The sequence below is a fragment of the Thalia democratica genome, chromosome 2, assembly GCF_965202585.1.
Source record: "Thalia democratica chromosome 2, ktThaDemo2.hap1.1, whole genome shotgun sequence".
Taxonomy (NCBI): Eukaryota; Metazoa; Chordata; class Thaliacea; order Salpida; family Salpidae; genus Thalia; species Thalia democratica.
This window is the reverse complement of record NC_139166.1, coordinates 47,803,132-47,830,229: the sequence shown is the minus strand read 5'-3', so window position 1 is coordinate 47,830,229 and position 27,098 is coordinate 47,803,132. Positions and strand designations below refer to the sequence as shown.

The 27,098-nt window shown below is 27.4% G+C and overlaps 3 protein-coding genes across 3 annotated transcripts; 2 read left to right on the top strand and 1 right to left on the bottom strand.

The window, feature by feature from the left end:
• Window positions 1-1,621: 1,621 nt before the first annotated feature.
• On the top strand, window positions 1,622-11,093 carry LOC145829817 (enoyl-CoA delta isomerase 2-like). The gene is made up of 8 exons (XM_082937686.1): window positions 1,622-1,714; window positions 5,480-5,612; window positions 5,861-5,959; window positions 6,919-7,104; window positions 7,605-7,777; window positions 9,172-9,382; window positions 9,939-10,082; window positions 10,449-11,093. The coding sequence occupies exons 1-8, from the start codon at window positions 1,662-1,664 to the stop codon at window positions 10,599-10,601; spliced, it is 1,152 nt and encodes a 383-aa protein (XP_082793812.1). The 5' UTR covers window positions 1,622-1,661; the 3' UTR covers window positions 10,602-11,093.
• Window positions 11,092-15,083, top strand: LOC145829818 (enoyl-CoA delta isomerase 3, peroxisomal-like). The gene is made up of 5 exons (XM_082937687.1): window positions 11,092-11,231; window positions 11,585-11,766; window positions 12,042-12,252; window positions 14,289-14,432; window positions 14,578-15,083. The coding sequence occupies exons 1-5, from the start codon at window positions 11,139-11,141 to the stop codon at window positions 14,746-14,748; spliced, it is 801 nt and encodes a 266-aa protein (XP_082793813.1). The 5' UTR covers window positions 11,092-11,138; the 3' UTR covers window positions 14,749-15,083.
• Window positions 15,084-23,840: 8,757 nt separating this feature from the next.
• LOC145829816 (uncharacterized) lies at window positions 23,841-26,847 on the bottom strand. The gene is made up of 4 exons (XM_082937685.1): window positions 26,675-26,847; window positions 25,702-25,761; window positions 24,683-24,906; window positions 23,841-24,278 (listed from the first exon to the last, which is right to left on the bottom strand). Exons 1-4 carry the CDS (start codon window positions 26,763-26,765, stop codon window positions 24,048-24,050), a joined length of 606 nt encoding a protein of 201 aa, XP_082793811.1. The 5' UTR covers window positions 26,766-26,847; the 3' UTR covers window positions 23,841-24,047.
• Between the last annotated feature and the right edge of the window lie 251 nt (window positions 26,848-27,098).

Genomic DNA, 27,098 nt, shown 5'->3' with positions numbered 1-27,098 from the left:
CATACAATGGATATTTCGAAACAATAGTTGTAAAAATCAAGTGTCTTTTAAATACTAAACCTCCGTTTGTAAGAAAAGAAAACTTTTTTTTGCAGTTTTTGCATAAACTTTAAAAAACTTCAAAAGTACTCTAAACTAATAACAGTGTAATTTTAAATTTATTAATTTATTTTTGGTTGTGTAGGTTTAACAAGTTTCATTAAAGTAATTCAGTAACTTTAATCTAACAGAAAAAACGCATATTTGATTAATTAGTATTTATAAAGCATGTTTACAAGACTTTTAAATGCGTCAATTTTTCACATAAATTACTTGATTTAGTTACAGAGAAAAAATCAGTGAAATTCTATTAGAACCAAAGCCTGGAAATTTAACAAAAATTTTTATTATACCATTTCAATCATTATATCAGTATTCATTACGGCCATCATCAACAAAGTTGAAATGTTCGCGTCATCAACAGTATATACTGAAATGAACTTTTTACGACAACCTACGACCGGTTTCGTCCTAATTAGGACTCATCAGGCAGGAATAAAAGCGTGAAACCGCTGTTGTGATCTTACCAAGCGGGATTAAGTACAAAGTATTAAAGCTACCGTTTACGGGTAAAGTTGAAAAAATTGACACAGCTAACCATTTATAGCCCAATGTCTAATACATTAACAGCTTATTGTGAGACTATAGTCTATGCTCGTTTGATCAGTTCTTATTACATCCATTATCAACAGATTTGAGATGCTTGCGCCATCAACAATAAATAATTAACTTAACACAACCAACAAAACAACTGTTAGCAATATAATGTTACAAATTTTTAACCTATTAGGGTACTCCCCAAAGTACAAAACAATGTTACAATGTTCATTTACAAAAAACTATAATGTCTAACAATAAAATATTATGATACTAAGTAGAATCAAAACACAATTTGCTTGGTTTTAAAAAAGCAAAGCAAGCAAAAAAAGTCTTAAAATGACAAAAAATATAAACGAAGTTTAAGACTTTTCAAGATATAAAGAAAAGTTAAGTCTTAATGTGAAATTTTAAAGACACTAAATTGTATTTTCTAAAAAAAATCAGTACTAAAGTTAAAAACTATTATTCTAAAATAAGAAAATAAAATGAAGCTTGAAATATTTAAGAAGTATTCAACTGCAATAACTTATAAGTTAAAGTTTTTTTTGTCTGATATTTGAAAAAATGTTTTTATAATTTTAAATTAAGGAACAAAACTAAAATTGTTTTCCAACTATTTTTTATTTCAAAATTAATATTTGAACAGTAATAATTTAGATTAAAACAAGCAATTTGATATTTTTTCCAAATAAAATAGTTTAACATATAACTCAGTTTTATATTTTATTAAAGCCTACATCTTATACTTGAAAAAACAAAATAGTTTTATTGTTGAAGTATATTTTTGGTTAAAGATTTTGCAGATACATTTTTGTGGATGGCTATTTTCCTACAATTTGTGTTTTTTAAGTTGAAGTTTTAAACTTGTGATTGTTTGCAAAATTTGCCACCAAGGTTTTTTTTCATTAAAAAAGGATCTAATTTTCTTTAAAGGGAAGATATGTGTTCTAGCTTAAAAAACATACTTTTTAACTAAATTCACATTAGTTAGGTTATTTTTTTAAACAAAGTTAGATAAAATTATGAAGATGATAACAAAACTTGGATATAAATATGGAGTCAACCTTTGTTTCAGGTATTTTTATCATTATATGACATATATGAATATTATAGTTTCAAAATCATATCAGGTTGTGAAACTAAACTGTAATTTGCAGTTTGCTAAACCCTGGGTTAAATTCAAAATTACTTATGAGATATAGCAGGTTAAAGTTGGATGTAAAAAATACGCTCCTTATGGGAGGGAAAACTGAAAACCAGACCAAGTTTTATGTTGGCTCACTGGACTATTGTTCAAGAATCGCTACACAAAGCACAAGTACAGCTTCAAACACGAAAAAACATAAACTAAATAACAACTTAACAATTTAAAATCAACTATCTATTCTATTATTACGTAATACATAATTTTGTATAATTTTATTGCTGTACTAACAATTTTTCTTTTCATTGAATAAAACTTGGCTGAAGACACGTATTAAACGCAGAAACTGTTGTCCCAAGCAAAAATTTATTTTGTGTATTTTAGTTCTATAGTTTATGTAATCTTATCACAACCAAACAGCTTCTTTTTGAATTAAAAAAAAAGTTTCAAATTTCTGAAAGTTTAAAGTGTGATAGTTAAAGCAATAAATTTTTCTCCAAATCTTTTTAAAATTAGTATAAACTAAGGTGTTTGACTTAAGGTGGCATCAGCTTAAGTACTCACACATGCAGATATTATGCCCAGTATTATAAAAGTTGTTTTTAAATAATAGCATATTTCTAGTTTTCTATTTCAAAAAATATCTTGTTATTAAATGTAGTCTATTAGTTACAACTAATGAAAAAGTTTAGGTGACCTGATCACAATGGGCCTGCAACTGGGCATGGAAAAAAAAATTAAAATTTGTAGGTAGAAAGCCAAGATTTTAGCGTATTTAGAGCTTCAAACCAAAGTAAAAAATTCCATCTATAACAAAAGTTATGTCATTTTTAAGATTGTGATTTGAGGGGTTTTTGATTAGTTCAAATTTTAATATGTTAAAAATTGAAAATCAAAGATTAAATAAATAACTATAGAATAAAACTAACTTCAAAGTGTTTTTTACTTTTTAAAAGTTTAAAAAAGATACTTTTAATTATTTTTTAATTCAAAAAACCATTAACTCTAGAAACTGTTCTTTTTTTTATGTTAAAAAAAGGTATTTTTTATTTATTTTTATTGACATTCTACTACAACTTGAAAAACAAAATATTTCTGGCACGCATGTAGTATATTAGTGTGTATATTTTTTAAATTCTCAGATTTATAGATTAAACCTGTTTGGAGTATGCACTTATTTTATTAAGAAGGAAACATTCTCGAAAAAATTAGCCTATGTAGTTTAAAAAAACACTCTATAAAACACATTAATAAAATTTTTATGAAATACTTTAGTAGTAAGAATTATTAATACTTTGCATTTAGTATACAATAAAAATTAAGAAGGTGTTAAAAAAGGAAGTTATATAGAATGTAAGTTTAATTAGTCTTACTTTTATGATAAAAACAAAGAAATTTTTAATATAAAAAAATGCATAAAGCAAAAAATAAGCTTCTACTTGAAGTCCAATAACTTTTTTTTCATTAGAAATATTTTCATTTAGTTTTAAAAATTAATAAAGATCCAAACTTAGGCTGCATTGAAGTAAATATTTGTAAAGATTTAAAATTATTAATTTTATAAGAAAATTGATTCCCTATTTCCTGTTTTGGCTCACTGTGCTGCTCCTAACAAGTTGCAAATTGAGTCAAAACACAGTGAGTTTCCTTAAATAAAATGGGCTAGTAAGCTAAATTATACTTAGAAGGTTTAAACAGCTTTTCAAAGCCCTGTTAAGCCCTGTTAGGAAATACAAATAGTTATTTTTGATGTGAAATCATCCTTTCTTTTAAAATTCAAAAAAAGAAGGAGTCTGCTGGTTCTTATAGTAAACTATTTTATTTGTGGCCAATTCTATTATTTTAAATTTGCAATTTTTTTTATAAATGGCACACACTCGATTAATTACTGTGTCTAAGATAATGTGACAAACTTAAAAAAAGTCACCTAAGTCATAGCTGTTTTAGATTTTATTATTTACTTAACTAAAAATTTGTTTAAGTTTCAATTCAGTTTGCCCAGTTAAAACATAGTGTCTGCTCGGGGGGCCTGGCAGCCACGACGAAGCAGATACTCCCTCTGAGTAACTTGAGATCATCTTAATATACTCTTACTTACAATATTAGGCAATATTAGAATATCACAATATCAAGTATGCATATCAACATAGGGAATATAAATATATGGAAGCAATAACAATAACAAATACTAATAATAATATGAACATTTAACAGGATCTAATAATTTTAAACAATTATATATAAATACAGAAAACTTAAACTACCACTAATATACTAAATAAATCACTAATATATTATAAACAACTATTTTTTACTAAATTCTATTATTAAACTAATTAGAAATGTAAGCTTGCAATTAAAGAAAATCAAGAGAGAATAACAGTTTTTACAAAATAGCAGTCAACAAAAGGTTACATCAAGTTCTCTGAAGCCATATCATGTTACTCTCAAAACATATTATGTAACTCTAAAGCCCTATCATTCAACTCTAACCATATAAAAAAGTGTCTTCAAAAAACAACAAAACCTATCTATTGTTAGGTCATATCTTTTGATTTTAGCTTCTTAGAAATATATAACTATTTTGTACTTTTTCGAATAATAGCCTACCATTACAATAGTAAAACATTAAAAGATTAAGTATAAAAAAAACTGTTTCCAAAACGTGAGTTTGATGATGTTTTTTTTAATCTAACATATAGATATTCTGTCAGAATTTTATAGCCATAGAAAATTATTTTAGATTACTTATACCCTAAAAACATTTTGATATAGTTTTAGATCAGTAATTTTGTTTATTTACAAGTCGGCAAATTGGTTTAAAAATGAATACCCTTAATAAGTTTTATAATTTTGTAGTACAATGCTTATTCACTTATCCTGACGCTCACTTGTTCGGACAGTTTTGGTAAGAAGAAAATTCAAAATTTTAAATAGTAAACACAAAAAATCATTCAAAAAGTTTCACAACTTTTAAAATTCCATGAGTTTTCTGCTGAAAAACGTGAAAAAACTATAAAACAAACGTCTATTCTTTCTTATTTCAGTAAAACTTCCAATAAAAACTAGTTTGTTAGGAGTGATATGTTTCCGTTAAATTGACTTTAAACTTAGTGAAAGTTTCTCGTTTTTCTTCATGTCTGTTTTTTTTCTTTGTTTAAAAAGTTATTTTTCATTTAAAGAGATAGGTTTACATTGTTATTATTTTTAAAGATAAATTTAGTTTATATTTTCTCTTAAACAATTTTTTTCTAAATTAATAGTTAGGGCAGGTGGAATTGCAAATGATGAATTTTACTTGCTTGACCCTCAAAAAATGTACATAGTTGCAGAGGGTTAGTAAGTCTGATGTTTTTCTTCTTTAGAAAAAATAAGTTAACTAACTTAAAGTTTAGTTTTTATTATTTATCATTTTGTTATATATTATTCACAATTACTATGTATTTGTTTTTACCATAACACTTTTATTATGCATTGCATTATATGCAGCAGTTATATTACTATACGAAAAAAATGATTTTTGTACTTGTCTGGAATTTAGGTTATCCGGACATGTTTACAGAAAAATCTTGCCCAAGGTGTCCGGATAAGTGAATAAGCACTGTACATGGGGTTTTTACTTATTTAAAACGCATTTAAAATAGTATACAGTTTTATATATAAAACCACTATTGCGTCATAAAATATTTTTTTCAGGAGGAATCTCTCAGTGACTCAAAAGTGTTTTAACATTAGTGAAAAGTTTGACAAAGCTAAAGATCAACTAAACTCATTAAGAAATGACCCTGGTAATGCAGTCAAACTAGAAATGTATGCACTTTTTAAACAGGTAAAATAAAAGAACATATAATTATTTACATTTTATATTTCTTGAATAAATCCTTTAAACAACTTATTAAAAGGATTTCATTAGCCTTTATAATGAAAATTTTTATTTCAAATAGTTTTTCAGTGTACTTTAAAAATTTTAACTTATAATTAAAAATGTTGTCTAAAGATGAGTTTGATTAACATTTGCTTTTACTTGATTAAAATTTCAAATAATCATAAATAAATAGTTTGTTGAATAATTTTAAGGCTGTAAATGGGGAGAATACTACAAAGAAACCTTCTTCATTCAATTTTGTTGGTAGTGCAAAGTGGAATGCTTGGAAGGAACTTAGTGGGATGACACAAGTTTGAAAATAAAGTATATTGTAAACACTTAAGAATAATATGTTTATTAAAATTTGATTCGTACAAATATAATGTTATGGTAAAGTATCAGTTATTGTAAGTACATGTTTTATATTTACTTACTGGTATTCAAAGTACTTACTTTGTAGAAAATGTTGTAATTAACTATCTTCAAGCCTTATTACATTATATTTTAAATTTATTATATACAACGTAAACATTTTTTATTTTTCAAACTGGGGTTGAGAACTAGAATAAAAAACAGAACTTACAAAAATTAAAAATCAGCTTTTAAGAGTAACTTAAAAAAAAACAGTATCAAACTGGGCGTAATTTAAAAAAAACTGTTACTAAGTTACAGACAAAACAATCGAATATACTAAGAATAATTTTGGCATAGAAGTATGTATTAAAAAAACTAGGACAAAACCGGTCGTAGGTTGTCTCGGATGCCATTGTTGTTGGTCGTGCGGTGAAGTTCATTGTTTATCATCGATGGCATAAAACATCTCAACTTTCTTGATGATGGCCGAAATAAATACTGGCTAAAACTGATAAAACGAGCTTGGAGAGTAGAATCTCACATTAAGCTGACAATGTCTTAGACATTGAGCTGTGAACTATTTGCCTGCGTTAATTTTTTGGACTTTACCCTTAGACGATCGCTTCAGTGCATTTGCACTTAAGCCCGCTTGGTTAAGATCACAACTGCGGTTTCTTGTGACTAAGCCTGCCTGATGAGTCCTAAAATGGACAAAACCGGTCGTAGGTTGTCTCGGATGCCGTTGTTGTTAGTCGTGCGGTGAAGTTCATGGTTTATTAAAAAGACTAAGTCATTACAAAATTACTTACTTCAGTTGTTGACAAGAAATCGACTTTACACAAAATAATACTTTGCAAGTAAAGCTAATAATATCTTACATTGCTCTGCTTTTTTTACAAATGAGACAACTTTACAGGATGAAGCAAAACTAAAATATGTAAACATAGTTGAAGAATTACTGAAAGCAGAAGGTGGAGAAATAACTGAAGAAGTAAATGAGAGTTCAGATGCTAAATACAATAATCTTGTTGTAACTCGGCAAGACAATTACACTAAGATTCTTCTTAACAGACCTACCAGAAAGAATGCCATAACAGTTGAGGTAAGAAAAAAGTATATATATATATTTACTCATTGAAAATAATTAGTATAATTTTTGGTTAGTTTCTAAGATTTGGCCCGAAGATTGAAGGTTAGTTTGTCGTTTCTATATAATAAAAAAGGTTTTAGAAACTGCATTGAAAAAAGTTGTATGAAAATTATTAACATTAGGTCAGTTTTAAAAATTTTGATCAGAATTATGTTTTTTGTAGTCAACATTTAAATGATATTAAAGTAATCAAAATTTAACAAAATAATTTAGCTATAACTTAGTTTTTTTTATATATGATAATAAACTATTATTACAATTTTGTAAACTATGTGAAATTACATTGTTATTATTGTTATTAATAATATTTTTGCAATTATTGTTTTGTTTTTGTTATAAAATAAATCAGCTGTATTAATAAATCTAAGTAATTAGTATTTTTAATTATTATTTATTAATTTTAAGTTTTTTCAATTGTTACCTTGATGCATAAAAAAGTTACTTTATCAAAGATGTATGAAGAAATTATACTAGCGTTGAACGAAGCTGCCACGGATAATTCCGCACTGACATTAGTAACAGGAGCTGGTGATTACTACTGCAGTGGAAATGATCTTTCTAACTTCATGACTATTACTCCTGATAAAATGCATGAAGTTGCTAAAACTTCTGGTGATCTGCTGAGGTAAGAATGTCAATTTCTAAGAATTTCAATTGATCTTTTACAATATTTATAGTTCTATATTTATAGTTTAGATAGTTAGTTTAATTCTTAATTATTGTATATAAGAATTAAGGCCATAGGGGATGATAAAAATGCAACTTTAGAAATTATGTTTGTTTTACAGACACTGTCAGTCAAGTTTTATACAATTTTTATTAAAAGTTATTTCAAAAAAGTAAGGTATCAATGTTGTACTGTACAGTAGGTCGGTTTTTATGGAAGAAACAAACTTAAATTACAATAAAGGCTATATATTGTGACTATGCTTACGACTAGACAGACGTTGTAGGTTGTCTCGAATGCTGTTGTTGTTTATTTTGCGGTAAAGTTCATTAATTATAATTATGACTTCATCATATTATTATGATATATGTTCTACAGTTTACGAAGCAATTATTTTATAAACTTTTTATAATAACTTTTTATTAATTAAACAAAAAATAAATTATAGTAAATTCGTTTTTTCCATAGATAAGAGAGAAATATACCTTTTAATTTTTTTTGTCATAAAAGAAATTTTACTATCAATTACAACTATTTAAAATCATAGAAATACATTTTAGTGGAGTAAAAAGTTTTTGATAAGTTTTAAGTTTTTGATGAAAATGTCTATTAAAACGCTACCAACTACAACTAAGAAACTTTTTTTAAACCTGGTTTACTCAACCTAAAGTAAAAATTATATATACTTCACAAACTCTAAATTGTAGTTTTTATATACAAGCCAGTTATTTTTGTTTGAAACTGCGTTGGTCCCCCTGTGACTTCATTATAAGTTAATACTTACTAAATTTAGAGAAATTACTTATTGGCACATTTTGTTTAATGTTTTTTGTTATTTTTGCTTTATGGTACTGTACTACTCTAAGTTGAAATACCAATAAAGTTTTGGTTTATAATTAAGGTTTTTATTGCAAATACTAAACTTTTTTTTTGATAGTATGATGAAAGTAGACGCTTTTTAAGAAGACAAAAAACATCACTTATTTTTATCACAAAAGTTATATTGCCAAATATGTAATATAACGTTTTACTGAAGTTTAATAAGTTTTGTAGATTGTTCAACTTTATTAACTAATGCGTAGCTTTTGCTTTGTAAAACTTTTTACACTAAATTTAAGTTAACTGTAACTTAAAACTTTACGATAAAGTTTGCAAATTATTAAATAGTTTATAGAAAGACATAATGCTGTATATGCTTTCTAAAAGAATGTTGAATCTTATATTAAAATATAAAAAAACTTTAAAATTTGTTATAGAAATTAGTATGTTTTTAAAGCAATTACCGCTGTTAAACTTGACAATTGAAAAGTTAATTATCAACAGTAAAGTAAATAAACAAATATAACTAACAGGAGATACATTTCTGCTTACATTGATTTTCCAAAGCCTTTAATTGCCGCTGTTAATGGACCTGCTATTGGAGTTGCAGTTACAGTCCTGGGACTTTTTGACACAGTGTATGCTTCCAACAAGGCGACCTTTGCTACCCCTTTTTCACGTTTAGGTCAGAGTCCCGAAGGCTGTTCTTCTTATACTTTTCCAAAAATAATGGGACATTCTAAGGTTGTTGATTTTAGATTGTTTTTGTCAATCTTTATTATTATTTTTTTCTTTGTGATGTTAAGTTTTCGTATAAACTACTTTAAGAAATTGTTTTATATTTTATTAAATGAGTAAAAACATTTTCAAAACTTTATTTTTATTGTATACTCACCTATTATAATAGTCAGTCACACTTGCAAAACTTTTTTTTTGCATTTTCTCCATTCTTAATGAAGGTTTGCCATTTCTTTAGCTTTGAAAACTTAACTATTAAAAATATAAATTTAAGTGTTTGTTAACAAAAGATCCTAGTGAAATAAGTTCACTGGAATAAATGATAAAAACAAATTATACAGTATCCTTCTTTTATTTAACCGACATATGTTTCTGTGTGTTAATGGATTATTATTTGGTATGGTATATTTTTTTTACAGAACCCAGTTGAAGTGTGTTAATCCATTAATACACAGAAACATATGTCGGTATAATAAAAGAAGGATACTGTATAATTAAACTTATGAACATTTGAAATAAATGCTTTAAGTATTTCTTTAGTATAACAGTGTGTACTTTATAGGCTTGTGAAATGATGTTGTTCAACAAAAGTATGACTTCACAAGAAGCCTTGGACTGTGGTTTAGTCACAAGGTTGTTTGAACACGAAAATTTTCAAGAAGAAGTGAACAAACAGGTCAAGGAAATGGCTTCTTTGCCAGTCAATGTTAGTTATGCCACAAATTACTTTTCATCTAAATATGTATATCACTTCTTAGAAACTCGTATAAAATTCTTAACATATTTGATGGAAAATCGTCCGTAATTTTCGAGGGGAGTTATACAAAAAAATAAATAAAATTTGTTTATATAGCATTCAATACGAACTACTTGTAAAAATTTATACTTTTAAAGTTTTTTATCGAAAGTTTACGAGAAAATATTTTTAACAATTAATTTTTCAAAGAAAATTAAGTTTGTAAGTAAATTGTGTTGCACTACTTTAATTAACTACTTATTGTCAAAGGCAATTGAACCAACTTAGTGCAAAACAAACTGTAGTGAAACTTATCAACGAGTGAATATTTTTCAGTCGTTGATTTATTCCAAAGCGTTGATGCGGGATCACGAGAAGGAGCTGTTGCACAAAGTCAATGTGGCTGAATGCGACAGGCTGGTGGAAAGGTGGCCGTCTGAAGACTGCGTCAATGCTGTTATGAAGTTCTTCCAGGACAAAATGAAGTAAACTTGAAGAATGAAGAAAGACTGACTTGAAAACATTCTCATAAAATTTTAGATGTTATAAAACGACAATTAAAATGAATATTACTAGATGTTAAATAATGAGTTACAGTAGTTAAATTTGTTGTAAATGTTTAAAAAAAATATTAAGTACAACTTTATAAACAAAATTTTCAAACAGCAATGTATTGTTTAAGAAATGGGTAATTAAGTATATTGGTTTTAGCATTACTAATGTATGAAATACTTAAGTTTCACTTAATCAATCTTTTTTCTAATCTTTAAAATATGCAGACTTTTTTCAATGTGTTTTGTTACAAATATACTATTTAGACTGTTACCTTTTATTATTTTTTTCCAAATTCTTACTTTTTTTTTTTAATTTGAATGTTGTTTCTTTGTGATTTGTTTTAAAACGTATATTTATTAAACTTGTTCATAACTTAATCCTAGCAAAACCATATAAACAAAGAATAAGTTTAACCAACACTAACAGCTTTACTTAAAACTGTAAAATTTCGAAACAATATAAAATAATAAAATGGAAAGTGAGGACGTATTGTTTGAAAAGAAAGAGCATCATGCAGTGATAACCTTTAATCGACCAAAAAAGTATAACAGCGTGCTTGCCAGTGTGAGTTTAATTCACTATAATTATACTACTATAGTCTTTTGAATTTGTGCAGTAACTAAATCTTTGATAAGATAAACGAAAGATATAAAAAAAAAAGAAATATAACAACATTTTATATAAACAAAGTTTTATAAACTTAAGAATAAACTTTTGTAACTATTTTAAGATAATTTTATAAATTGGATAATTGAAAGACATTTTTTTTTCCATTTAATCATGTTACTTAATCTATATTGTTTATGTTTTACAACTTCAATTTTACAGCTACTATGGTAACTCAAGTACAAGTTTCTATGAGTAGATTACAGAGTATAAAGTTTTTTTACTTATGTTCAAAAATAATTTATTAACAGATGTATGGAACTATGACGTCATACTTGAAATCAGCTGAAGATGATGATGCGATCAAGTATGTGGCTATAAAGGGCAACGGAAAATACTTTACTGCGGGTGCAGATTTTGTAGAAGCTTTTGTAAATCCTCATCCTCCATCAAATGAAATAAACAGCGGTTCCAAGAAATTTTCAAAGTTTCAGTTAGTTTTTCTATATGTTAAAAAATTGTAGTTTTACTATATAGATTAAAATTACAGTCGGATACACAGTTATTAACTTAAGTTCTAAAATTAAGATAAATTTAATTAGCAGTTCATAGGTTGAACTCGCTGGTAGGAGCAGAATTTTGTTTAGAAAAAATAAAGATTTTCCAAACAATTGACTAAAGTTGTTTAAAAAAAAAAACTGTACATATATGCATACAAACAATTAGCTTTCTGTCTACATACTAATTGCAATTAAAGTATTTTTGCAGAAAATTTGTCGAGTGCCTGATCTGTTTCAGCAAGCCGCTGATTGCAGTTGTGCAAGGCCCTGCTGTCGGTGTCGGCGTCACAATGCTTCCTCACTGTGACGTCATCATAGCATCTACGAAAGCAACGTTCCACACCCCTTTCTCGAGCATCGGTATTGTGCCTGAAGCTTGTTCTTCAGTCACCTTCGCAAATATCATGGGCCCTTCCATGGTTTGTTTTATTTTTTCAATTTTTTGTGTTCCTTAAAAAGTATGTGACGCCTATAAGTCTGAATTTTAAAAATAAGAATTAAAAGAAAAGGTTTGTTGTTTAAATCAAACAAGAATATTTTTTCACTCAGAATATATGATGCTGTACAAATAAAACTCACTGATAACTAATAGTTTATCACAAACAGTTGAGAGAAATGATTATAAGAAAGTTTACTTTGTACTTTTTATAAAGTTTTTTAAACTTTGATAGGGATATTTTTATTAAATTAACCTTTTCTATAAATACTTATAAGCTCTATTATGTATTTTCTAGTTGCATGAATAATACTTCTAATACAGCAAGTACCGTAGATATAAGAATACTTATTAGTACGGATTTTTTCGCAGAAACGTTTAACTAAAACTAAGCTTTTTTTATTGCAAAAAATAATGGTTTAAAATTATTACATAGTAAATTTACTGAATGTCTGGTTTTCACTTATAAAGTGATCGATTTATGTTTATTATATATTTATTTTAATTTTTCTACTAAGTTTTTGTTTTTATGGATAAATAGTTTTTAACAGACATATGGTTTTTAAGTTTCAAGTATTTAAAGATATATACATGTTTGATTAATAGTGGTAGATGAACATTTTATAAAATTTAGTATTTTATATTTTTAAAGTAATAAAAAAAAGACTACTAATATTTTTAATATGGCGACTACGTTATTAATATAGGACATACATTAGTTGTGACGATTAAGTTTCAGTGTTGACTCTTGTTAATGTTATACTTTCCTCTGCTGTTACATTTTCTTCTGATAACACATTGTGTTGATCAGGAACTGCATCAAGCTCGAGATTACTTTTACGAGTATGCCTACTACTTTTACGAGTATGCCTCTTGGGCTTTTTACTGGTAGTACTCACAGCTTAATAAAAGTTAAGTTTCTTATTAGTGACTAAACTAGACAGTAGTTATCTAAGTTTAACTAGTGGTCTTAAGATATTTTTCAATGTTTAATACAGCTTTTAATATGAGCTATTGTACTTATTTAACTTAGTCTATGATGATTCTAATATATACTTGATATATACTCTTTAAGATAGACTAGAAAGTAAATCTTTAATTCAATCTTAGTGATTTTAACGTATACCTTACTATATAAATATGATACACTAATTTTATCAATGTTAAAACTTATTTAACTACGTTCTACTGTTAATACTTAAAGTATAGGTTCGGCAGTATAAGTTTATTTTACAATGTTACGAAAAGCGATAAAGAATAACACTCACACACATGCAAGTCAGAGCTCGATGGTTTGTTTGCAGGGAAACTTTTATTAAATATATTAGCGTTTGTTTACAGTCCTCAGCAATTCTTATTGAAGTCAGAGCCAAGCTAGGACTTGAAGCGTAGGAAATTTCTAAAAGTCCGCTTTGGTTGAACTAAAATAGAAGTTTCTACTCAAGAAATAGTTTTCAAACTAACAACGAAAGCTGGAATAGATACAAACCAATATACATTTGCTTTAGTTTTTCGGAGATTCTTACAGGGGTCAATTACTCACTGTAGAACTGTATACTTCTCATCGGTGTTTACTGAAGTAAGTGGACTACAACATAAGTGCAATGCTGAGAAACAGCGAAACAACGAAAGCTGAACGCGTATAATAGCTAAACTACAATCTAAGTGACGTTCACAACTAGACAAAACATGTTCTGGTAAACGTTTCTCGAGGTCCTGTTTGTTACTAGGTCAACCAATACACGACTCTAACAAAAATAGTGAAATCTGGTTCACCAGAAATTTAAAACGTGCCTACTAAAACAAAAGAGCGTTTGCTTAATTCTAACTAAGTGTAACTTTTTTGCCAAAAATGATAGCTAGCCGAAACGAAAAGCGAATGAACACTTCTCTCGTGGCGCTTGGCTTTAAATAGCCACGCTACAATCAAAAAACTTCTTCTTTTCTCTCGGAGAGCAAGCCGATAGTGCTTACAATGTTGTTTAAATAACAATATCATTTAAATAATTTTCTAAACAGGCAAGTGACATGCTCCTATTCAACCGCAAGTTAACATCAAATGAGGCTTATGAATGTGGATTAGTATCAAGATTAGTCCCGCACGAGTCTTTTGACCAGACAGTAGAAGCTATGCTGAATACATTTGACGAACTCCCTATAAAGGTAGTTTAAGTTATATTTTTGCTGTACAAAGCTAGTAAGTTACTCATCAACAAATTTAAAATTGTGATTATGTTCAGTAATATTTATGTAAACTTTGTTTTATTCAACTTTGATTATTTTTACATGAAGAGTACTTTTACAACAGAGCTTGGTTTACGGAAAAGAACTCATGAAAAACCACCAGCGAGAACTTCTGTTGAAGAAAAACGAGGAAGAATGCACGAGACTGGCTGAGAGATTTCGGTCGGGTGACGTCCAAAAGCAAGCTCAGAAACTGTTAGCTGCAAAAATGAAAGCGAAAAACTCCAAGCTTTAGAACAATTTATTCATAAGTTATTTTTTATAATCAATTGTACAAAATTATTACTTTTAAAATCATGCAATTTTCGTGTTTCATATTTAAGACAAATAATATTTTTCATATATGTTTTTTACGCTTTGAATTAAATTGGACACTGTATTTCTTTAAGTAGTTTTATAGTACCTTTGTGTCAAAATAGAATATATTTTAGCAAATGAGGTTTATAGTTAAACTTGTTACGACTTAAATATTCCTTTAATTACAAAAGCTGTTGATTTATTATGTATTTAAAAAAGACTTTTATTGATCTATGTTTTTAATTTTAACTTAAATTATCAAAATAAATTATTATTTTATACAAAAATTTAACTTTTTTTATAAAATTAATATTATTTAGTTAAACAATGGTTTTTTTAAAAGTTAACAATCATAGTCTCATGCTTTTTAAAGTTGCTAGGTTTTGATTAGTGATGTACCGGACCCACAATTTCGGGTCCGGCCGGACCCGGATCCGGACTTTTTTTTCAAATTAGAATTCGGCCGGAACCGGATCCGGACTTTTTTTTCAAATTAGAATCCGGCCGGAACCGGATCCGGACTTTTTTTTCAAATTAAAGTCCGGCCGGAACCGGATCCGGACTTTTTTTTCAAATTAGAATCCGGCCGGATCCGGATATCAGACAACAATGGCAATATCCGGCCGGACCCGGATAGTGAGTGCGGTACATCACTATAATATACTAGCCTAAGTCAGAATGAGGTTTTTAAAAACTTAAAAAAAAAGAACTTTAATCTAATAATAAGTAGAACAGCTAGCCACAAGATTTACAAATTTAGGTGTTATTTACAATTAAAAATCTGAAATCAAGTTCTTAAACAAAATACACTAGAAAATTACAAAATATTTGAAACTGGATCAGCTCAAACTCATTCAAATCTAAAAGAAAACTAGCCTGAGTTTTTATATAAAACTAAACTAGCCTGAGGTAGTCCAAGATTTTCTAAAATTCCCAAAAATTTTCAAATTAGCAAGGTTGCCACTGTTTAAGTCAATAAAACTAGTTAGAATGAGTATAAATAAGCCTGAGTCAGAAAGAGATTTTAAAAACTGAAAAAAATACTTTAATCTAATAATCAGTAAAACAGCTATCAAAGGTTTACAATTTGGTAGTAAAGTTGTTGACTGATTGTGGTACACTTAACTTATTAGTACTACCCATCATATTTAAATACTACCTTATTTAATTAATATCTAACAAATACTAAATTATAACTGAGACTACTTTCTATAATCAGACACGACAGTTTTGAGTGATGAATCTTTTATATAAAACACAACAAGAAATACTAGCATATACAAAATTATTAATTACTTTGGTAACACTTTAAAAACTGGAAGCTATTTAAATCTATATCAAAAGACTTAAAACAAAAAACTAAAATTAAATTAAACTATTAGTAAACAAGAAACTGAAAAATTTTTAATAAACTATTAAACTACAAACCTGTATTAAATATTTAAACAATTAAACACTTGATGAAATATTCACTTTTAAAACAAAACACTACTTACAAAAAGCATTCACAAAAAAGTTCAAGATATTTTGTTGCTTCAAGCTACACACCAAACTAACTAACTGATTACATATAAACTGCCTGTCATGTTCTGATGTTTTGTTGCATCAGTATTTAGTTTAAAACATTTCGTCAGATGATTCTTATTGGCTCGTACATTCAACCGTATTAACTCTAAATATTCTCTGAGCTCAACTTTAAACAATAAATAATGCAAGTATTCATTCCAAAGTTTTCAATTTTACAACATATGTAAAGAGTTGCATTTCATGAAATGTTTATTTCATAGTTTAAATGTAAACAAATGTAAATTAGTCATGTGTACAAAATGAGCCAATCACGGTAGGTGTTTAATTTTAACTGACGAAAATGACTCTTATTAATTTACACAGGGTTTGTTTTTGAAAAAATACTTTTCAGTATGCTCTTTTTTACTAACTAGACCGGGTCCGGCCGGATCTCTGTTAGGATCCGGCCGGACCCGGATCCGGACTTTTTTTTCAAATTAGAATCCGGCCGGAACCGGACCCGGACTTTTTTTTCAAATTAAAGTCCGGCCGGAACCGGATCCGGACTTTTTTTTCAAATTAGAATCCGGCCGGATCCGGATATCAGACAAAAATGGCAATATCCGGCCAGACCCGGACCCGGATAGTGAGTCCGGTACATCACTAGTTTTGATACGGCTCCAAAAACCTGTAAAGCTTGAAATAAAATTGAAGAAATCGTAAAACGTTTGTTAAAAAACATTCAAAGTTCAAGACTTATATTACGTATTATAAGCTTTTTAACCCGACTAGTACTTTAATAAGCTCTGACTGTACTGCACGACAATCAACAACTGTACATGTGACTACCTGCGATTTTGTTTCGTCATCTTTACAACTTATCAGGTAAAAATAATCACGTTGAGCCATTGTATAAGTTAAGCCAAACGTGATTACTTTCGCACTAAAGCTTTCGTTTTTGAGTGCAGGAAAGGGAAATTCCGGGAACTGTACGAAGACAAAATGGCAAGAAGGGTCAATTTAGCACGAAGACAAATTTGAACAAGGGGACAAAATTGCACAGAGGGTCATTTTTGCACGAGAGTAAAAAAATAAAAACAAAAAACTAAAGATAAATTAATAAAAAAACAAAAAAAAAGTTACTGACCGTTATTTGACACTGTTACTAGTGATAGTAAAAGTAAAATAATAACTAATAAAAATTATTATTTAGAAAATAAGAAAAATTAATTAATAAAAATAACTTAATTAACGAGAAAAAAAAGCTGCCGACCCCAAGGGTAAGGGTTAGGGATAACAGTGATAGTAAAAAATAAAAGTCAAAAATAAAAAAAATCAACCCGTTTAAAAATGACTTCGTGCAAAAATGTTCCCTCGTGCAAAAGTGACCCTCCGTGCAAAATTATCTTCGTTTAATTTAGTCCCTTTGTGTTAAAGTATCTTGGGGAAATTTTGTCCGCTCGTTCAAATAGACACCTACCCCTGTCTTCTTGCTTTTAAATAGTTTCTCTTGTAACATTGAAATAGTAATTTTGGTTAAACTGGGTATTCTTAAAAAGAATTAATTAAAAAAGAATACTATGTATTGTCCAACTTTGATAATAATAATTTAGTTAATATGGTCTAAGTCTTTTCATTTCTAAAATAAAAATAAAGACAGAGTTCTGTACGGTTTGATGCAAATTAAAAACTCGACTGTTGTCTAGTTTTAAAAAATAATTAAAAACTTATAACATATTCATAACATATAAATATTAGTATTCATGAAACAAATCAAATGAATACATAATACCATATGTTCTTAGTTTAGTACTTTTTAAAGTTTGAAATAATATAAAGTACGGCCACCTCTCTACGCACTCGTTTGGTTACACATTTTAGAATATAAAAAAAAGTTAATAATTTGAAACTTATTTAATTTTGTGAATTTATTGTGTGTATTGCATGTTACTACATATTTAAATTTTGTGTATAACTTTAAATGCTAAATCATTTCTACACTTAATTATACTACCCGTTTTCTAAAATGAGCCATTACAAAAATTTTGGGGTCCTTGAAATCATAATTTGAAACTTTAACTAGATATTCTGGAGTTGATGATGAAGACAAAAAAAAGTCTTTAAAGCTTTTTAATTAGTTTAAAGGAGGCCTTTTGAAAAAAAGTTTGGGAAACCCTGGTTTTAACTTTGTAAAATTATGTTCCTTGACGGTTGGATAAACTTTTAACTGTTCCTAAGTGTAACATAAATGTTGTTAGTTAACAATAGTTTTAATTAAAATTTAAAAAAAAACGAGGATTTACTAAGAACAAAGAAAGTTCGCACACAATTAATAATTATCTACAAAGCAGCTAAAAACAGACTTTCCAGCTAAATATGGCAATGATATTAGATAAAAACAAATATACACAAATCTATATTCTTATTTGTTTCTCCTAATAAACATATAATTAATTGTTATTTGACGTTTTGTTTGTTTGAGTTCTTCATCTGTAGCACATGTTTGCACAGCAATCGTTGAAACTTTTTGCACCTTTCCTTCAATTATTCATAGTGCTCTCCAGCACCAACTACAACTTTGGAAGATAACACCGATTTGTTATCTCTCGTTTAGTTACGCACTTTTGCTGTAGACACAATGTTTGAGATTTGCGAGAGCTGACTGTACGTCTAAAGTTAGCTTATAAGTATACTCATTATAATTACACAACTGAAATATAAATCAATGTTTTACCTGTAAAGTTTATCCCAATTGTCAAAGCCCTGACTGTAAACGCCGTAAAGAGACCACCTGTCGTTAACCAGGCAGACCAACGGACTGTCCAGATCCCATCAGTCCCATTCCTACCTGCCGTCTCTAAGCAACGCACATGTGGCGATCCGGAGAAAAAGTAGAGCTTTCGCAAAAACGCCCGTCGACGAGTGACTCTTACGACGTCGTACTTAAGATGGGTAGCTGTCAAATTTGCACGAGCTTACTAAATTGCACGAGGGCACAAAATTGCACGAAGATGCTTTTGCACGAAGAAACTTTTGCTCGAAGTGGTAAAATTGCATGAAGATAAAATTGCACGGAGACTTTTTTGCTCTGGTTGAATTTAAATTTTTTTTTCAAAAATTTTTTTCATTAATTTTAGTTAGAATTTTTTTTATTTTTTAAACATAGTTTTCTTTTTGTTTAACTATCACTGTTCCCCCTAACCCTTATTCTCGGTCAGTAACTTTCTTTTTTGGTTTTTCATTATTTTATTTTTTAGTTTTTTACTCTTGTGCAAAAATGATTTTCAGTGCAACATTGTCACTCGTGCAAAATTGACCCTCGTGCAAATTTATCTTCATGCTAAAGTATCTTCGTGCAACTTTGTGCCCTCGTGTAATTAGGTAGCCTCGTGCAACTTTGTCTTGGTGCATTTTTGACCCGTTCCAACTTTAGATAGCATTTCCTTTCGGTATCTTCTGTTACCTTAGCGAAAACATTGTTCTCAATTCTCGATTTGTCTACCCATCTAGTGCATCCCCAACTATTTTTAATCTTTTTTTGTGATTTTAGAGTTTAAGCCTTTAAACACGCTGCTTTAAATTGACTCCTGCTTCAGCTGTACAACCCCAAACTACGACAAAGTGACTTTATTTTTAAGCTGAGGAATTGAGCTTTAAATGATATACATCTTTAATACTTAGCATAAAAATAAGAAAGTTATGTTATCATGAAGTTGTACAAAAAAATATAGCCAAATATGTACATGAACGTCGTTAATTTCCCTGCTAAATTTTTTTTTTCAAATTTTTATATTTGGTAATGTTCGTAAAATTAGAGCTGTAAGCTCAATCTGTGTCAGCTGCATCTTAAACGTTACAAGTTTTTAATACAAAAAATGTTGAATTCTGGAGCTGCATGAACTTTCAGCACTATGTGAATTACAGTAACCTCTTGCATCTTTACGCACTCGTGACGTTACGCACTCTCGTTTAGTTACGCATTTTAGAATTCCAAAAAACTCAAACAATGAAAATTTTAGTTTTCTTTTATATTGCACAAATTAGGTTTATTGTATATTTTAATGTAAAATATGTTTTTAAATACTTATTTACCTCTCTATATCTTTATACTTTGTAAACTTATGTTCCTTGACTAATTGATAAAAATTAAGTTATACCTCAGTATATCAGAAATTTTGTTAGCAATAAGAGATTAAATTAAAATACTGAAAGAAATATGACTGTGTTAATAATGAAAGTATAATGAAATAATGAGAGTTTAAAACACAAATAAATAATACAGCAGTTTTGCCTTATATATGAATAAATATCTAAAAAAGAAATCTAATGAAACTTCCTAGCTAAAAATAGCAGTGATACTTAATAAATATAGAGCTTACACTTACACAAATCTCAATTGTTTTTTTAGTAAACATATCACTAATTTTCATTTGACGTTTTTATTTAGTTTCAGTTTTTCCTCTGTAACACTTGCTTTACACAGCAATTTGCTAAGTAGAATAGGTTGTAAATGTTAAGTATCAAATAAGTCAAATATGAGTAAAGATAAAGATATCTACTTATTATTAAAATTAGTAAAATTTTTCTATAAGTACTATTATTTTAAATAAAATTAAATCCTTTTTTTTTCTATGTATAGTTCTATATTTTGTTTTCATATTTATAAATTAAGTAAACCAGTTTTTAAAAGTGGGAAAGTTCTCAGTCTGCTTTTAACTAGAAACAATATAAAATCAATTAACAATATAACAGCCATTAAAGTAAGTATATTTGGTACCTCTCGTATCTTTACGATCTCTCGTATCTTTACGCATTTTTTATGTGGACACAATGTGCGTAAATAAGCGAGAGGTTACTGTAAATTATGATCGTTATTGAAAATTTACTACAACGCTAGAAAGATAAGAAACTCAAGAAGAAGAAACTCGAGGAGGGAATTCTCAAGCAGGAACAACTCGAGCTGGGGCAACTCGAGCAGGGAAAACTCAATCAGGAACAACTCGAGTAGGAAAAACTCGAACAGGAGCAAATCAAGCAGGGAAAACTCGAGCAGGAAAAACTAGAGTAGGGAAATCTCGAACTGGAGCAACTCGAGCAGGAGCAACTTAAGCAGGGAAATCTCGAGCAGGGGCAACCTCGTTTTTTTATGTTACTTTCATGATTTTTTTTTTATTAGTAGTTAGACAAATCATAAAATTAAGCAAGTAAATTTATAATTTTGCAAATAACGAAACTTACATGGTAATAAATAAAAATAAAAAAAACTATAGTTGTTAAGAAAGGTATGAGATATGTGTTTATATATATATTTTTGTTTGTTTGTTTTATTTATCATTTAATTAAACAAATATGTTCAACTTTTTTTTTTCTAAAAAGTTTTTTATGTCTTCATGTTACCTTTATTGTTTTAGTCTAAATGTTTCAAACTAGGGGATTTTTAAATTTGACATTATCAACCTCCAGCACCTCCTAACAAAAAGACCACGCGACGCCACTGATACAAGCCCGAAATCTATTTGGAATGAACTTATATTTTATCAACTTAAAAATTAAACACAGTTTGAATATTAATAGGTAAGCACTAAACTAAGGTTGATAAACTTGTTTCAGAATTAATAATAGATCTAGTTAAGAACTTCTCACAACTTTTGTTTAATATTTTACATAAAAGTTTCTACTGAGGTTCTACTTTTTCTCATATAAGAAACTAGTCAGTGAGTTAAAAATCTTCCATTTGCATATTATATAACAAACATTATTTTACTACTAGTAACACAAAATTGTGTTTGTTTTTAAATTTAATTATTGCCTATCCTCCCTACTTTGTAGCTTATGGCACCCTAACTTTCTAAAATAGACCATTGTGGCAATCCCGGGTCTAGTGTAAGCTTCAAGTTTTCCAACAATCTTTAATATGAGTTTCAGAACTGCCCTTAAATTCTAATAAATTCTAAAAATGATAATGGTTTAAGTTGTACTTTATTCAACGACAAAAAAAAGACGCTCAAAATATTTGGTCCTAGGAACTGGTGCACAAAGAACGTTTCGGTTATCAAATTGCACACTTCTTGTATAGCTTTTAACGTCTTATTCTGGACAGGAAATTATTTTATTATTCTTATTATTGTTTTTATGAATAAGTTTATATACTGTTTAGGTTTTTTTTTGCCCGTGTTCATTGAATTTTGGTTATAGTTGAATTTTAGACATATATCTGTTCAAATTTGTAAAAACTGACAGCTTTAAATGATAAGGTTATTTTAATTCAATTTTTTAATCATAATCATATTTTCTAAATGTTACAGCACTTATTTGTATTCATCTTTATGAAGTTAAAACAAGTTGATAGCAGAGTCTAAAGTTTTAAAAATACTTTCCTTTACAACTTTAATATATAATTTTTTTTTCATACAAGTTTAAAGAAAAATTAATCTATTTTCTTAAGTCACTGATAAAACTTAATTTAAAAACATTTAAAGTTTAAGTGTAAACTATAACATAAAGTTACATAAACATTTTATGTGTCTTTAATTTCAGATAACTTAGATTATTTTATTAAAAGTCAAAACTTTAGTTTTTGATGAACATTTTACTATTATATATTTTTCTGGATATTTTTGTTTGAAAAATATTAAAGTTTGAAAGTCTAAAGAAATTACAATTTTTCATGTTTTTAGTTCTTAATCTTAAGTACTACATTTTATCTACGTCTTTAAAATTAAAATAAGTTAACTTGATTGAGACTTGAGATTCTCTTTTTTGATAGATTTTTTATACTATTTAAAAGTTGTTTTACTTTTTAGTCATGCAAAGATATAAAATAAATAGATGTAATTGCTGATAAAACCTAAAACTTAAAATACTTTAGTAATTTATTTTTATTTTTAAAAATATTTATTAAAATATTTTGATATCTGTATTATTATTTTTAACATAAGTTCATTTAAATTAATAACAAATAGTTAACTAAATAAAGATTTTATTTTGTAGATAATAATTTACAATTGTAAAATTTACAATTTTGAAAAAGTCGTTACAATTTTTATTTTTAGATTTTTTAATATTTTCTTTTCTAAAGCACATAGATTTTAATTGTTGTAATTTATACTAAAACTGTTTATTTTTATTAAGTGACAAAGGTAAACATGTCTTAGTTTTTATTTATCGATTAGTTTTGATTTAGATCTGTTGTACTAATGTATACTTATTAGTAATTTAATTGTCGCATTTAGTGTATTCTCTTGTATTTACATTTTTTTACAAATCTTTGTAGAAATTTTTTTATTCTTCTGAGTTTAAGTTTTAACTATTAATTTTCTTCAATTTTATATAATTTCAAATTAATTTTAGTGTACGACTTGATAGCCGAGAGATCTTTCCATCCAAGTCCTTAGACCTTATTTTAAATCATTTTCGTTTTTGTTCATTAAACTTACTAACTATCTGTTTTTTTTTTATATTAGCTTATCGGAGGTATCGAGTAATATAATAGTCTAACTTTAAATTTAAACAAAAAACAACAAGTTGAACACAAACTATTTTAATGTAACAAAACTAGTGTAAAATAAAAATGCAAACAAAACATAAACGTTAAAAAAGTTGTTAAATAAATTCATAATATTACTTTACTTAAATAGTAAGAACTTTTCAGTTCAATTAAAAATTGCTTTGTTAAAAGTTTGTAAACTATTAATTCTTTTAAAAGTAAGCATAAAACACTATGAAAAAAAATCATTTCGAAGAGTTTTCAATAACTTTTGAACAGAGAACTCGCATACGAGCCAGTTCCGGATGATTGAACAATCCTTGTTTTGGATTTTGAACTTGTAACTTAACGTGAAGGGCTACTTTGTCCCAATTCTGGTAACTTGTCATTGGAAATCGAGAGTACCATTGGATATTTGAACTTATTTTGTCTCCATTTAGTGTTTCAACTACAACCTGATTAGTTGGATCATCCAACTGTGAGATCATATTAATTGATTATTAATCATATACAATTTCGTCACATAGTTCAGTCTACATAAACACTAAAACAATTTTCAAATACCAATAGAAAATAAAAATGCTTGTATTTGATGAAATTAAAGTATTGTATTAATTTGAATATAAAGGTTAGATTTTTGAATTTTTTACATAATGTTTTAAAAACGTGGTTTTTAAAATAATATTAAACAATGGTTTATTATTGTATCTAAATTTAATAATTCAGAACTACTTATAATTTTTAGAAAACTCTAAAATTTGGTTTTACACGTAATTCAAAGCTTAACAAACATTTAATAAAACATTATCAGAAAAAGTAAATAAAAATAAAATATTTAATCTTTTTTAAACATATTATAACGGACTTTAGAAAAACAAACATTGTAAATTGCTGTCATGCCAATCCAAAAGTTACCCTTTGTAGAGTTCCATTTACTAATTAATGATCTTAAGTTTTCTACAACTGCATTGAAAGTGCCATCGTCTTTTAATTCTGCAATTTGACTTCCAAAAGATTCACAACTGTTTATTGAGTCGGAAAAACTAAACCTTTTGTCACTTACAAAGTAGCAACTTCCTTTTACTACAAAGCCTGTGTTGCAGCCTGTAGTTTGATTTTTAAATAGGTCGTACTAAAAATACATCATTCATAAAGTTTTTTAGGCTACTTCGAAATAGTAATTTCTTTTAAACTAGGAAGAATTTGAAAAAAAAAACTACCTTAAGTAAGCAATAAGTAACTACTTATTTAAGGTGTAAAGTTTTTAAAACAAATAATATTTTTTAAGAATTCTTGAAGTTTTTTTTTATATTTAAAGACTCATTTTTATGAACAAACTATTTTACTACTTTAAGTTTTTAGACACAAACATTTAGAATTCTTTTATAGAAGTTTTTAAAAGCACAAAAAATTTTATGATAATAGAATGACTAAAAAAAACTTTGTTTAATACAAAAATAAAATCAGTATTAATCTTATCTACAATATATACAACAGGGAAATTCAAAACGTACACACTAAGTCTTGGAAATGAGTCAGTTCAAAAATTTTCTAAGAAAAAAATATTTTTTTATTAAAACACTAAACTTAAACGATTAAAAACATGACCTTAAAATGATTAACGCAAACAAAAAACAACTATTTCTTTAAAATTCTTATATATCTAGAGCAATGTAGAAAAAATCTTAATTCTTTAAAAAAATAAATAGATACTAACTATTACCAAAAATAAAATGGACAAAATTTGTCTCAAACTTTTAAGGTACGTCTTTCACGTAAGATAAAAATTTTCCCAGAATTAAAGGCACGTACCTTACGATGTCCTTACAGTATTAGTTAAGTGTTCTGAATTTGCACAATGTATTCTATGATGACTTATAATTTAAAAAATCAACCAACTTGAAACTGAATCATTTGTATGGTCATTTTCTAGAAGATGTCCTTTTGGAAGTCCGTAGACTGTTGAAATACAAAAATTGCGGAGTTAAGAAAATATTGTTAATATGTTCAAAAAGAACAAGGAAAAATGAAATGTTTTTTAAAAGTATACACTAAATAGTTTCGTAAAAAACCTAGGTTTTGATTAAGAATCGTGTTAACGAAGCGTTAAACATACAATAATAACTGCTCTAGTTGAAAAGTTCGTATTTTGTAGATAAAACTTTTACTTGTTTGTATAAACTTATACATTTTGATTTTGTTAAGTAGTTAATCAGTATTATTAGGATAACAAGTTAAAAAATATATAGAGTAACTCTCCACAAAAAAAATGTAGGTACCAGTATATGTTTTAAACAAAAAACAACGTTTTTCTAAAAACAAACGTATTACTACTCAATAAATAAGACCAGTTCATCAGTCATTATTAATATGCAAAACCCTATTTTTGAACAGTTTTTATTTAATAAATGTTAGCTGATACACACAACTTCTCACTAAGTCTGTTTTAAATATTAAAATTATATTTACTAGAAATAACATTCAGTTTTATTGTAGTTTTAGTTAAAACACTCGATACCTTAAAGGAAAAATAGAGCAACAAACATCTAACATAAAACAAACACTGAACTACAAAGGTCTCGGATTTAGTACTTTATGAACCAAGTCCGAGACCTTTATAAATGATTGTTTGTATTATATTAGTTATATAAATTTTATTATTTACATATACTATATAGTAAGTTTGTTAGTAAATCACTGTATGAAAACCAAACCAAATTTACTTAAGTTTGATATCTGCGTTTAACTTGACACATACACAGCTTAAATTAAGCAGTTAAAAAATAACTTTTTATCAAATATTTCAAGTAAATTTAATAAACTAGATTAAAAATGTATTATAATTATATTAGATATATTAACATAAACAAACCTGAAGAGTTGTGAGAACTTTTTGCGTTAGCTGATATAAATAGAAACAAAAAGAGTATAAAACTTACAATACTATTTTCTTTTGTTATCATTGTTTTTTACACTAAATAAAAAATAAAACTTCTTTTAACAGTTATTGATCTAGCTTAATATTTTTGAGTTAAAAATTTGATAAACATTTGTTTAAATCTCTAATCTTATTTAAAATATAACAAATAGTAATGGTAAAACAGCTATTTTTAATTTAGATTATTTATTCTACATATCTTTTAATATAGAGTTGGTAATTAACCAAACCACTGTTCTTAACAAAAAAAGACATAAATATAATTAAACGTAAGCGATAAAAGCTCTTTAAAAACTATTAAAAAAAGCTGTAATATTTTTAAACTAAGCTACTCATATTACAATTAAAAAATTTAAAC